Source organism: Oncorhynchus masou, chromosome 27 (assembly GCF_036934945.1).
Source record: "Oncorhynchus masou masou isolate Uvic2021 chromosome 27, UVic_Omas_1.1, whole genome shotgun sequence".
Classification (NCBI taxonomy): Eukaryota; Metazoa; Chordata; class Actinopteri; order Salmoniformes; family Salmonidae; genus Oncorhynchus; species Oncorhynchus masou.
In genome coordinates this window covers 2,159,800-2,175,464 of record NC_088238.1, presented here as the reverse complement: position 1 = coordinate 2,175,464, position 15,665 = coordinate 2,159,800, and the positions used below count along the sequence as shown (strand labels likewise).

Here is a 15,665-nt window from a genome sequence, read left to right as displayed (position 1 = left end):
GGTCCCTACTGTATAGAGCAGGACTCTAGTGTACTATAGAGGGGACAGGTCCCTACTGTATAGAGCAGGACTCTAGTGTACTATAGAGGGGACAGGTCCCTACTGTATAGAGCAGGACTCTAGTGTACTATAGAGGGGACAGGTCCCTACTGTAGAGAGCAGGACTCTAGTGTACTATAGAGGGGACAGGTCCCTACTGTATAGAGCAGGACTCTAGTTCACTATAGAGGGGACAGGTCCCTACTGTATACAGTAGAGAGCAGGACTCTAGTGTACTATAGAGGGGACAGGTCCCTACTGTATACAGTATAGAGCAGGACTCTAGTGTACTATAGAGGGGACAGGTCCCTACTGTATACAGTATAGAGCAGGACTCTAGTTCACTATAGAGGGGACAGGTCCCTACTGTATACAGTATAGAGCAGGACTCTAGTGTACTATAGAGGGGACAGGTCCCTACTGTATACAGTAGAGAGCAGGACTCTAGTTCACTATAGAGGGGACAGGTCCCTACTGTATACAGTATAGAGCAGGACTCTAGTTCACTATAGGGGGGACAGGTCCCTACTGTATACAGTATAGAGCAGGACTCTAGTTCACAATAGAGGGGACAGGTCCCTACTGTATAGAGCAGGACTCTAGTTCACTATAGAGGGGACAGGTCCCTACTGTATACAGTAGAGAGCAGGACTCTAGTGCACTATAGAGGGGACAGGTCCCTACTGTATACAGTATAGAGCAGGACTCTAGTTCACTATAGAGGGGACAGGTCCCTACAGTATAGAGCAGGACTCTAGTGCACTATAGAGGGGACAACCTCGTGATGACCACCCCTCCCTATACCCGATTAGCCACAACTTTGTAAGATACAGCAAGTCACACCATGTGCTCAATATTGTCACATACATCTGCTGGGCTGTTATCTACAGTTTTGCAACATGCAGCTCACACCACGTTACTCAGTTCACACACACACAAACAGGCAAGTAGATGTAGCAAGCAGTTGTTTACTCTCATGATGATGCTCAAGTGCACAAATGCAGATACTTCACACAGCCAACATCAGATGATATTTAGTCATATATATATATATATATATATAGCCATTACTAATATATATATATTAGTAATGGCTATATATATATATATTAGTAATGGCTATATATATATATATATATATTAGTAATGGCTATATATATATATATATATATTAGTAATGGCTATATATATATATATATATTAGTAATGGCTATATATATATATATATATATATTAGTAATGGCTATATATATATATATATATTAGTAATGGCTATATATATATATATATATTAGTAATGGCTATATATATATATATATTAGTAATGGCTATATATATATATATATATTAGTAATGGCTATAATGTAAAACACAGAATCCCTCTCCTACTACTCTGTTTGAATCCCAGACACACTGTCGTGATTGTCGATGCGGATGATTCTCAACTTCCTGTGTACAACATCGAGGCTAATTCCTGGCAACGTTTTTTCATGGCAATAGAGTTTATTTTGTGATTTTATATACTGTCAAGTTGTCAGTAAAACAAGGTGACAGCAGAAAGAGTCCAGTCTTCCGTTAGGAAAGTGGTTTTCTTCTTATTGCCTAATGAGGATCAGCTGTATTGTGAGAGTCGTAAACTTGTTTGCGTTCCCCGATCTCTAAGGTCAGGATGTGACAGGTATGGTGCCATTAAAACACAGTGACAGGTATGGTACCATTAAAACACAGTGACAGGTATGGTGCCATTAAAACACAGTGACAGGTATGGTACCATTAAAACACAGTGACAGGTATGATACCATTAAAACACAGTGACAGGTATGTTACCATTAAAACACAGTGACAGGTATGGTACCATTAAAACACAGTGACAGGTATGGTACCATTAAAACACAGTGACAGGTATGGTACCATTAAAACACAGTGACAGGTATGGTACCATTAAAACACAGTGACAGGTATGGTACCATTAAAACACAGTGACAGGTATGGTACCATTAAAACACAGTGACAGGTATGGTACCATTAAAACACAGTGACAGATTTAACCAGGCAGCCAGCGGTATGGTACCATTAAAACACAGTGACAGATTTAACCAGGCAGCCAGCGGTATGGTACCATTAAAACACAGTGACAGGTATGATACCATTAAAACACAGTGACAGGTATGGTACCATTAAAACACAGTGACAGGTATGGTACCATTAAAACACAGTGACAGGTATGGTACCATTAAAACACAGTGACAGGTATGGTACCATTAAAACACAGTGACAGGTATGGTACCATTAAAACACAGTGACAGGTATGGTACCATTAAAACACAGTGACAGGTATGGTACCATTAAAACACAGTGACAGGTATGGTACCATTAAAACACAGTGACAGGTATGGTACCATTAAAACACAGTGACAGGTATGGTACCATTAAAACACAGTGACAGGTATGGTACCATTAAAACACAGTGACAGGTATGGTACCATTAAAACACAGTGACAGGTATGGTACCATTAAAACACAGTGACAGGTTTAACCAGGCAGTCAGTGGTATGGTACCATTAAAACACAGTGACAGGTATGGTACCATTAAAACACAGTGACAGGTATGGTACCATTAAAACACAGTGACAGGTATGGTACCATTAAAACACAGTGACAGGTATGGTACCATTAAAACACAGTGACAGGTTTAACCAGGCAGTCAGTGGTATGGTACCATTAAAACACAGTGACAGGTTTAACCAGGCAGTCAGTGGTATGGTACCATTAAAACACAGTGAAAGGTATGGTACCATTAAAACACAGTGACAGGTATGGTACCATTAAAACACAGTGACAGGTATGGTGCCATTAAAACACAGTGACAGGTATGTTACCATTAAAACACAGTGACAGGTATGTTACCATTAAAACACAGTGACAGGTATGGTACCATTAAAACACAGTGACAGGTATGGTACCATTAAAACACAGTGACAGGTATGGTACCATTAAAACACAGTGACAGGTATGGTACCATTAAAACACAGTGACAGGTATGGTACCATTAAAACACAGTGACAGGTATGGTACCATTAAAACACAGTGACAGGTATGGTACCATTAAAACACAGTGACAGGTATGGTACCATTAAAACACAGTGACAGGTATGGTACCATTAAAACACAGTGACAGGTATGGTACCATTAAAACACAGTGACAGGTATGGTACCATTAAAACAGAGTGACAGGTATGGTACCATTAAAACACAGTGACAGGTATGGTACCATTAAAACACAGTGACAGGTATGGTACCATTAAAACACAGTGACAGGTATGGTACCATTAAAACACAGTGACAGGTATGGTACCATTAAAACACAGTGACAGGTATGGTACCATTAAAACACAGTGACAGGTATGGTACCATTAAAACACAGTGACAGGTATGGTACCATTAAAACACAGTGACAGGTATGGTACCATTAAAACACAGTGACAGGTATGGTACCATTAAAACACAGTGACAGGTATGGTACCATTAAAACACAGTGACAGGTATGGTACCATTAAAACACAGTGACAGGTATGGTACCATTAAAACACAGTGACAGGTATGGTACCATTAAAACACAGTGACAGGTATGGTACCATTAAAACACAGTGACAGGTATGGTACCATTAAAACAGAGTGACAGGTATGGTACCATTAAAACACAGTGACAGGTATGGTACCATTAAAACACAGTGACAGGTATGGTACCATTAAAACACAGTGACAGGTATGGTACCATTAAAACACAGTGACAGGTATGGTACCATTAAAACACAGTGACAGGTATGGTACCATTAAAACACAGTGACAGGTATGGTACCATTAAAACACAGTGACAGGTATGGTACCATTAAAACACAGTGACAGGTATGGTACCATTAAAACACAGTGACAGGTTTAACCAGGCAGCCAGTGGTATGATACCATTAAAACACAGTGACAGGTATGGTACCATTAAAACACAGTGAAAGAATTGACCAGGCATCCTGTTGGTTTCTTATTAACTGTTGAGCACCCAGACATACGTATGTTTTTACTAAATTCTGATTCTTTGAAGTGAAAAGCCATTGTAGTGAGCTCCCCCCCCCCCCCCCGTAATGAAGATGCTGTTGAAGATGCGTTGATGATATAAAGATGTCCGTTGTGTAGTGGAGGACGAGCAATAGCAGACCACAAACTCTCCACATCAAAGAGTTGTAAACATCTAAAGCTCATCGGAATTCCTGCAGGGGATCATTTGTGTTTCTGTGGTCTGGGGTAAACAGACCTGATCTCGTGTGTGTGTGTGTGTGTGTGTGTGTGTGTGTGTGTGTGTGTGTGTGTGTGTGTGTGTGTGCGCGAGCGAGCGACCTGGTCGTGCTGTGTTTTTAAACACTGTTAAATGGGCGGCAGTGTAGCCTAGTGGTGAGAGCATTGGACTAGTAACCGGAAGGTTGCAAGTTCAAACCCCCGAGCTGACAAGGTACAAATCTGTCGTTCTGCCCCTGAACAGGCAGTTAACCCACTGTTCCCAGGCCGTCATTGAAAATAAGAATTTGTTCTTAACTGACTTGCCTGGTTAAATAAAGGTAATAAAAAAAAAAGGCACAATCTGGGTTATTTCCTACTGGCCATTTGCTGAAAGGTCAGGCAGCCTGTGCTGACCCGCTGCAGAGGTCAGATCCTGACTCTCCCCATGTGTGCACTAGTTCCGTCCCCATCAAGTGTTTTTAAAAGCATTGGGTTGAAATAGGAATTAAAATATACTAGACTTAATTTGAATGCCATGACAATGCTTTTTACATCCTTGAGGGGTAGTGAACAAGTGTACACTTGGAGGATAAGGAATGAGTTCACTACCTCCTTGAGAGGTAGTGAACAAGTGTACACTTGGAGGAATGAGTGCACTACCTCCTTGAGAGGTAGTGAACAAGTGTACACTTGGAGGAATGAGTGCACTACCTCCTTGAGAGGTAGCGAAACAAGTACAGGAGATGATTCAGAATTAGGCTACAGGGTTTCTCTCAGTCTACCTCAGCCTGCCAGGGACAAGCCTACAGCCTCTTCCAGCCTGACCGGGACAGCTATAATAACCTCTGGAAGGGAAGGGTTAGACGGCTATAATAACCTCTGGAAGGGAAGGGTTAGACAGCTATAATAACCTCTGGAAGGGAAGGGTTAGACAGCTATAATAACCTCTGGAAGGGAAGGGTTAGACAGCTATAATAACCTCTGGAAGGGAAGGGTTAGACAGCTATAATAACCTCTGGAAGGGAAGGGTTAGACAGCTAAACCAGGCAGTCAACCACTCCGGCCAGACCGATAAACCAGGCAGTCAGCCACACAGGCCAGACCGATAAACCAGGCTACACCTGAGGCAGCTCTGTAAATGTTTTTACTCAATATACTGTCCATTTGAACGTGAACGTCGACTCCCAGGAAAGCAGTGGCGATTGTTACTGACGAGATAAACACAAGTGCATCTGGTAAACTTACTTGACTTGGACATAATGTTTATCAACACAGTTAACCAGCTGCTCCTAGCGAATAGGTTCAGAGTTTAGGATTGTTCAGAATGATAATGTTTACCAACACATTTAACCAGCTGCTCCTAGCGAATAGGTTCAGAGTTTAGGATTGTTCAGAATGATAATGTTTACCAACACAGTTAACAAGCTGCTCCTAGCGAATAGGTTCAGAGTTTAGGATTGTTCAGAATGATAATGTTTACCAACACAGTTAACAAGCTGCTCCTAGCGAATAGGTTCAGAGTTTAGGATTGTTCAGAATGATAATGTTTACCAACACATTTAACCAGTTAACCAGCTGCTCCTAGCGAATAGGTTCAGAGTTTAGGAGTGTTCAGAATGAGTACAGGTGACTGACGTTTCGACATCCGAGCAGACGTCTTCTTCAGAGCGTAGAAACCGTCTGTCACCTCATCCTGGACGGTGGAATAAAGTGAGCTGAATTATTCTCTGCCTTCTTTGTTGTTGTTGTTGTTGTTGTTGTTGTTCCAACTCCTTTCTGCCTCGAATCAGTTTCTTGGTCAGCCCTTTCTCATGCTTTTCCTCATTGCTGTCCAGCGCCCCTCCTTTCCAGCGTTTTGCTGAAGCCAAGGTCCACCTGAACTCTTATCTACCAAAAACAGATTCATTATATAATGTTGATTTTAATTCTCCACCACATTGCCATTCACCTGATAAGACCAGATGTGAAGAAAAATAATAATAATAACTTAGTTAACGTATGATAGGGGCCCCCGGGTTGCCAGTTTTCCTGGAAGGGGGCCCCTGGTCACAAGAGTTGAAGCTCCCTGATGTAGAGACACGGCCTGGGAGTGAATCATGTCTTCTTCCCTGATGTAGAGACACGGCCTGGGAGTGAATCATGTCTTCTCCCCTGATGTAGAGACACGGCCTGGGAGTGAATCATGTCTTCTCCCCTGATGTAGAGACACGGCCTTGGAGTGAATCATGTCTTCTCCCCTGATGTAGAGACACGGCCTGGGAGTGAATCATGTCTTCTTCCCTGATGTAGAGACACGGCCTGGGTGTGAATCATGTCTTCTTCCTTGATGTAGAGACACGGCCTGGGAGTGAATCATGTCTTCTTCCCTGATGTAGAGACACGGCCTGGGAGTGAATCATGTCTCCTTCTCCCCTGATGTAGAGACACGGCCTGGGAGTGAATCATGTCTTCTACGCTGATGTAGAGACACGGCCTGGGAGTGAATCATGTCTTCTTCCCTGATGTAGAGACACGGCCTGGGAGTGAATCATGTCTCCTTCTCCCCTGATGTAGAGACACGGCCTGGGAGTGAATCATGTCTTCTTCCCTGATGTAGAGACACGGCCTGGGAGTGAATCATGTCTTCTTCCCTGATGTAGAGACACGGCCTGGGTGTGAATCATGTCTTCTTCCTTGATGTAGAGACACGGCCTGGGAGTGAATCATGTCTTCTTCCTTGATGTAGAGACACGGCCTGGGAGTGAATCATGTCTTCTTCCCTGATGTAGAGACACGGCCTGGGAGTGAATCATGTCTTCTTCCCTGATGTAGAGACACGGCCTGGGAGTGAATCATGTCTTCTCCCCTGATGTAGACACGGCCTGGGAGTGAATCATGTCTTCTTCTTTCCTGATGGAGAGACACGGCCTGGGAGTGAATCATGTCTTCTTCTCTTGACTGTAGCAGAGCTGTGTTCCCCTCCTTGAGAGGCAGCGTGGGGATAAAGAGCTCTCTGTGCTCTGGGGAGAGGTTGAGTAGAGGGGAAGGGGGGGGTTGAGATAGCCTTATAATGTTTACCTAGTGCCCCACACATCCCGGCCCGGTCACGCACTGACGAGTTCAGCAAACATCCTGGCACTTCCTCCTCCTCCTCCGCTCTGAGCCTCCTTCCTTCCCCTTTTACCCCTGGCTTGTGTCACAAATGGCCACCTAGTCCTGCCGCGTTCGACGTCGCCTGATTACTAACCACCGGGCCTTGGATTCTTCATTACGCACACCTGTAGATCATCATTACGCACACCTGTAGATCATCATTACGCACACCTGTAGATCATCATTACGCACACCTGTAGATCATCATTACGCACACCTGTAGATCATCATTACGCACACCTGTAGATCATCATTACACACACCTGTAGATCATCATTATGATTCACACCTGTAGATCATCATTATGATTCACACCTGTAGATCATCATGATTCACACCTGTAGATCATCATGATTCACACCTGTAGATCATCATGATTCACACCTGTAGATCATCATTACGCACACCTGTAGATCATTATGATTCACACCTGTATATCATCATTACGTACACCTGTAGATCATCATGATTCACACCTGGCACTCATCATTACGCACACCTGGCAATCATCATTACGCACACCTGTAGATCATCATGATTCACACCTGGCACTCATCATTACGAACACCTGGCACTCATCATGATTCACACCTGTAGATCATCATGATTCACACCTGTAGATCATCATTACGCACACCTGTAGATCATCATGATTCACACCTGGCACTCATCATGATTCACACCTGGCACTCATCATGATTCACACCTGTAGATCATCATGATTCACACCTGTAGATCATCATTACGCACACCTGTAGACGTTACTGGATGGTGTTGGAGGTCTTAAGTCACTGTGAATGTCATCACAGAGCAGAGAGAGAGAGAACAGTAGCATGACAGTGGTTTGGGATAGATCCACCTTAGTCTGTACGGTGAGTGACTGTTTGGTATAGGGCCACCTTAGTCTGTACGGTGAGTGACTGTTTGGTATAGGGCCACCTTAGTCTGTACGGTGAGTGACTGTTTGGTATAGGGCCACCTTAGTCTGTACGGTGAGTGACAGTTTGGTATAGGGCCACCTTAGTCTGTACGGTGAGTGACTGTTTGGTATAGGGCCACCTTAGTCTGTACGGTGAGTGACTGTTTGGTATAGGGCCACCTTAGTCTGTACGGTGAGTGACTGTTTGGTATAGGGCCACCTTAGTCTGTACGGTGAGTGACTGTTTGGTATAGATCCACCTTAGTCTGTACGGTGAGTGACTGTTTGGTATAGGGCCACCTTAGTCTGTACGGTGAGTGACTGTTTGGTATAGATCCACCTTAGTCTGTACGGTGAGTGACTGTTTGGTATAGGGCCACCTTAGTCTGTACGGTGAGTGACTGTTTGGTATAGGTCCACCTTAGTCTGTACGGTGAGTGACTGTTTGGTATAGGGCCACCTTAGTCTGTACGGTGAGTGACTATTTGGTATAGGGCCACCTTAGTCTGTACGGTGAGTGACTGTTTGGTATAGGGCCACCTTAGTCTGTACGGTGAGTGACTGTTTGGTATAGATCCACCTTAGTCTGTACGGTGAGTGACTGTTTGGTATAGGGCCACCTTAGTCTGTACGGTGAGTGACTGTTTGGTATAGGGCCACCTTAGTCTGTACGGTGAGTGACTGTTTGGTATAGGGCCACCTTAGCCTGTACGGTGAGTGACTGTTTGGTATAGGGCCACCTTAGTCTGTACGGTGAGTGACTGTTTGGTATAGGGCCACCTTAGTCTGTACGGTGAGTGACTGTTTGGTATAGGGCCACCTTAGTCTGTACGGTGAGTGACTGTTTGGTATAGGGCCACCTTAGTCTGTACGGTGAGTGACTGTTTGGTATAGGGCCACCTTAGTCTGTACGGTGAGTGACTGTTTGGTATAGGGCCACCTTAGTCTGTACGGTGAGTGACTGTTTGGTATAGGTCCACCTTAGTCTGTACGGTGAGTGACTGTTTGGTATAGGGCCACCTTAGTCTGTACGGTGAGTGACTGTTTGGTATAGGGCCACCTTAGTCTGTACGGTGAGTGACTGTTTGGTATAGGGCCACCTTAGTCTGTACGGTGAGTGACTGTTTGTTATAGGGCCACCTTAGTCTGTACGGTGAGTGACTGTTTGTTATAGGGCCACCTTAGTCTGTACGGTGAGTGACTGTTTGTTATAGGGCCACCTTAGTCTGTACGGTGAGTGACTGTTTGGTATAGGGCCACCTTAGTCTGTACGGTGAGTGACTGTTTGGTATAGGGCCACCTTAGTCTGTACGGTGAGTGACTGTTTGGTATAGGGCCACCTTAGTCTGTACGGTGAGTGACTGTTTGTTATAGGGCCACCTTAGTCGGTACGGTGAGTGACTGTTTGGTATAGGGCCACCTTAGTCTGTACGGTGAGTGACTGTTTGTTATCCTCGCTCGTCACTGGGTAAACAGCGACCACAGAATTTCAATTCGAGCTCTCTGCCTGAATCTTATGAATGGACCAATGACTGTTTTTAAAAAAGGAATGGTCTGATCACACTGAATGGGATATCAGTGCTCTGAAAGTCTTCGCAGAGCAGAGTGAGAGAGATGCTTTCAGACGGGTGTTGGCTCTGTGGGGGGGATAAACCATGTCCCATGGATCTCCTACTGATGGCTCTGTGGGGGGGGGATAAACCATGTCCCATGGATCTCATACTGATGGCTCTGTGGGGGGATAAACCATGTCCCATGGATCTCATACTGTTGGCTCTGTGGGGGATAAACCATGTCCCATGGATCTCATACTGATGGCTCTGTGGGGGGAATAAACCATGTCCCATGGATCTCATACTGATGGCTCTGTGGGGGATAAACCATGTCCCATGGATCTCATACTGATGGCTCTGTGGGGGGAATAAACCATGTCCCATGGATCTCATACTGATGGCTCTGTGGGGGATAAACCATGTCCCATGGATCTCATACTGATGGCTCTGTGGGGGGGATAAACCATGTCCCATGGATCTCATACTGATGGCTCTGTGGGGGGGGATAAACCATGTCCCATGGATCTCATACTGATGGCTCTGTGGGGGGAATAAACCATGTCCCATGGATCTCATACTGATGGCTCTGTGGGGGGAATAAACCATGTCCCATGGATCTCATACTGATGGCTCTGTGGGGGAATAAACCATGTCCCATGGATCTCATACTGATGGCTCTGTTGGGGGGAATAAACCATGTCCCATGGATCTCATACTGATGGCTCTGTGGGGGGATAAACCATGTCCCATGGATCTCATACTGATGGCTCTGTGGGGGGATAAACCATGTCCCATGGATCTCATACTGATGGCTCTGTGGGGGGGAATAAACCATGTCCCATGGATCTCATACTGATGGCTCTGTGGGGGATAAACCATGTCCCATGGATCTCATACTGATGGCTCTGTGGGGGGGGGGGAATAAACCATGTCCCATGGATCTCATACTGATGGCTCTGTGGGGGGAATAAACCATGTCCCATGGATCTCATACTGATGGCTCTGTGGGGGGGGATAAACCATGTCCCATGGATCTCATACTGATGGCTCTGTGGGGGGATAAACCATGTCCCATGGATCTCATACTGATGGCTCTGTGGGGGGGGAATAAACCATGTCCCATGGATCTCATACTGATGGCTCTGTCAGCATGTTAAATGTGCAACCAGAGGGGAAACAATTCTAGACCACCTTTACTCCATACACAGAGACACGTCTCCCTCGCCCTCATTTGGTAAATCTCACCATACTTCTATCCTGCTTACAAGCGAAAATTAAAGCAGGAAGCACCAGTGACTCTGTCTATTAAAAAAAAAGTGGTCAGATGAAGCAGATGCTAAACTACAGGACTGTTTTGTTAGCACAGACTGGAACATGTTCCGGGATTCGTCCGATGGCATTGAGGAGTACACCACATCAGTCACTGGCTTCATCAAAAAGGTCATCGAGGATTTCGTTCCCACAGGGAATGTACGTACATACCCCAACCAGAAACCATGGATTACAGGCAACATTTGCACTGAGCTAAACGGTAGAGCTGCCGCTTTCAATGAACGGGACTCTAACCCAGAAGCTTATAAGAAATCCCGCTATGCCCTCCGACGAACCATCAAACAGGCAAAGCCTCAATACAGGACTAAGATTGAATTGTACTACACCGGCTCCAACGCTCGTCAGATGTGGCAGGGCCTGCAAACCATTACAGACTACAAAGGGAAGCACAGCCAAGAGCTGCCCAGTGACACGATCCTACCAGACAAGCTAAATAACTTCTATGCTCGCTTCGAGGCAAGTAACATGCATAAGAGCATCAGCTGTTCCGGATGACTGTGTGATCATGTTCTCTGGCAGCCGATGTGATTAAGACCTTTTCAACAGGTCAACATTCAAGACCGCAGGGCCAGATGGATTACCAGGACGTGTACTCCGAGCATGCGCTGACCAACTGGCTAGTGTCTTCACTGACATTTTTAACCTCTCCCTGTCTGTAATACCAACATGTTTCAAGCAGACCACCATAGTCCCTGTGCCCAAGAACACTAAGGTAACCTGCCTTAATGACTACCGACCCGTAGCACTCACGTCTGTAGCCATGAAATGCTTTGAAAGGCTGGTCATGGCTCACATCACCATTATCCCAGAAACCCTAGACCCACTCCAATTTGCATACTGCACCAACAGATCCACAGATGATGCAATCTTTATTGCACTCCACACTGCCCTTTCCCACCTGGACAAAAGGAACACCTATCTGAGAATACTATTGATTGACTACAGCTCAGCGTTCAACACCATAGTGCCCTCAAAGCTCATCACTAAGATAAGGACCCTGGGACTAAACACCTCCCTCTGCAACTGGATCCTGGACTTCCTGACGGGCCACCCCCAGGTGGTAAGGGTAGGTAACGACACATCCGCCACGCTGGTCCTCAACACTGGAGCCCCTCAGGGGTGCGTGCTCAGTCCCCTTCTGTACTCCCTGTTCACTCGTGACTGCACAGCCAGGCATGACTCCAACACCATCATTAAGTTTGCTGATGACACAACAGTGGTAGGCCTGATCACCAACAGCTATGAAACAGCCTATAGGGAGGAGGTCAGAGACCTGACCGTGTGGTGCCAGGACAACAACCTCTCCCTCAACGTGATCAAGACAAAGGAGATGATTGTGGACTACAGGAAAAAGAGGGCCGAGCACGCCTCCATTCTCATCGACGGGCTGCAATGGAGCAGGTTGAGAGCTTCAAGTTCATTGGCATCCACATCACCAACAAACTAACATGGTCCAAGCACACCAAGACAGTCGTGAAGAGGGCACGACAAAATCTACTCCCCCTCAGGAGACTAAAAGGATTTGGCATGGGTCCTCAGATCCTCAAAAGGTTTTACAGCTGCACCATCAAGAGCATCCTGACAGGTTGCATCACTGCCTGGTATGGCAACTGCTTGGCCTCCGACCGCAAGGCACTACAGAGGGTACTGCATACGGTCCAGTACATCACTGGGGCCAAGCTTCCTGCCATCCAGGACCTCTATACCAGGTGCTATAGATGCTATAGAGGGTAGTGTGTACAGCCCAGTACATCACTGGGGCCAAGCTTCCTGCCATCCAAGACCTCTATACCAGGCGGTGTCAGAGGAAGGCCCTGAAAATGGTCAGACTCCAGCCACCCTAGTCATAGACTGTTCTCTCTGCTACCGCACAGCAAGTGGTACCTGAGCGCCAAGTCTAGGTCCACGAGGCCCCTTTAATAGCTTCTACCCCCAAGCCATAAGACTCCTGAACAGCTAATCAACAGCTAATCAAATTGCGACCCAGACGATTTGCATTGCCCCCCCATTTTAAACCCCTGCTACTCTCTTATTATCTATGCATAGTCACTTCAATAACTCTACCTACATGTACATCAACACCGGTGCCCCAGCACACTGACTCTGTACCGGTACCCCCTGTGTATAGCCCCGCTATTGTTATTTACTGCTGCTATTTAATTATTTGTTATCTCGTACTTTTTTTGTTGGTATTTTCTTAACTGCATTGTTGGTTAAGGGCTTGTAAGGAAGCATTTCAATAAGGTCTACTACACCTGTTGTATTCAGCATTTCACTAAGGTCTACTACACCTGTTGTATTCAGCATTTCACTGTAAGGTCTACTACACCTGTTGTATTCAGCATTTCACTAAGGTCTACTACACCTGTTGTATTCAGCATTTCACTGTAAGGTCTATCTACACCTGTTGTATTCAGCATTTCACTAAGGTCTACCTACACCAGTTGTATTCAGCATTTCACTAAGGTCTACTACACCTGTTGTATTCAGCATTTCACTAAGGTCTACTACACCTGTTGTATTCGGCATTTCACTATAAGGTCTACTACACCTGTTGTATTCAGCATGTCACTAAGGTCTACCTACACCTGTTGTATTCAGCATTTCACTAAGGTCTACCTACACCTGTTGTATTCAGCATTTCACTAAGGTCTACCTACACCTGTTTGTATTCAGCATTTCACTGTAAGGTCTACCTACACCTGTTGTATTCAGCATTTCACTGTGCGGTCTACTACACCTGTTGTATTCAGCATTTCACTGTAAGGTCAACTACACCTGTTGTATTCAGCATTTCACTGTAAGGTCTACTACACCTGTTGTATTCAGCATTTCACTAAGGTCTGTTGCATTTGGCGCATGTGACAAATAAAATTGTATTTTATTTGGTCGGTACCTAGTGAACTTAATATTCTGTATTTTGTCATATGGTTCCCTGACAGGTTCAATAAGAACGGCATCGATCTGAACAGGAACTTCCCAGATGCCTTCTCTAAGAAGGAGAGTGGAATGAGAGAAATGGAGGTGAGAGCCATTATGGACTGGCTGAAGACTGAGAGCTTCGTCCTGTCGGCCAACCTGCACGGTGGGGCTGTGGTGGCCAGCTACCCCTACGACAACAGCAACGGAGGTACTTTACACACAGAAAGAGAGAAAGAGGCTGAGTGATCCCAATATAGAGACTACTAGAATGACTACAGAGTAGAGAATCAACAGGTGTCTAATATAGAGACTACTAGAATGACTACAGAGTAGAGAATCAACAGGTGTCTAATATAGAGACTACTAGAATGACTACAGAGTAGAGAATCAACAGGTGTCTAATATAGAGACTACTAGAATGACTACAGAGTAGAGAATCAACAGGTGTCTAATATAGAGACTACTAGAATGACTACAGAGTAGAGAATCAACAGGTGTCTAATATAGAGACTACTAGAATGACTACAGAGTAGAGAATCAACAGGTGTCTAATATAGAGACTACTAGAATGACTACAGAGTAGAGAATCAACAGGTGTCTAATATAGAGACTACTAGAATGACTACAGAGTAGAGAATCAACAGGTGTCTAATATAGAGACTACTAGAATGACTACAGAGTAGAGAATCAACAGGTGTCTAATATAGAGACTACTAGACTGACTACAGAGTAACAACAGGTGTCTAATATAGAGACTACTAGAATGACTACAGAGTAGAGAATCAACAGGTGTCTAATATAGAGACTACTAGAATGACTACAGAGTAGAGAATCAACAGGTGTCTAATATAGAGACTACTAGAATGACTACAGAGTAGAGAATCAACAGGTGTCTAATATAGAGACTACTAGAATGACTACAGAGTAGAGAATCAACAGGTGTCTAATATAGAGACTACTAGACTGACTACAGAGTAACAACAGGTGTCTAATATAGAGACTACTAGAATGACTACAGAGTAGAGAATCAACAGGTGTCTAATATAGAGACTACTAGAATGACTACAGAGTAACAACAGGTGTCTAATATAGAGACTACTAGACTGACTACAGAGTAGAGAATCAACAGGTGTCTAATATAGAGACTACTAGAATGACTACAGAGTAACAACAGGTGTCCCTGTCAAGAGATCAATAGATCAACCAATCAGTCAATCACATCAATATTGGTTATGTCTCCATTGTGTCCCAAATAGCCCAGGGCATTGGTCTAAAGTAGTACACTATATAGGGAATAGGGCTCTGGTCTAAAGTAGTGTACTACATAGGGAATAGGGTTCTGGTCTAAAGTAGTACACTATATAGGGAATAGGGCTCTGGTCTAAAGTAGTGTACTATATATGGAATAGGGCTCTGGTCTAAAGTAGTGCACTATATAGGGAATAGGACTCTGGTCTAAAGTAGTGCACTATATAGGGAATAGGGCTCTGGTCTAAAGT

General features: G+C 44.8%; 1 protein-coding gene across 1 annotated transcript in view; it reads left to right on the top strand.

The window, feature by feature from the left end:
• The window catches only part of LOC135515556 (carboxypeptidase M-like), a 113,692-nt gene that overhangs the window by 76,696 nt on the left and 21,331 nt on the right, over positions 1 to 15,665 (top strand). The window contains exon 5 of the mRNA XM_064939176.1: positions 14,187 to 14,374. Coding sequence (XP_064795248.1) covers positions 14,187 to 14,374 — 188 coding nt within the window. The remainder of the gene's footprint in view (positions 1 to 14,186; positions 14,375 to 15,665) is intronic.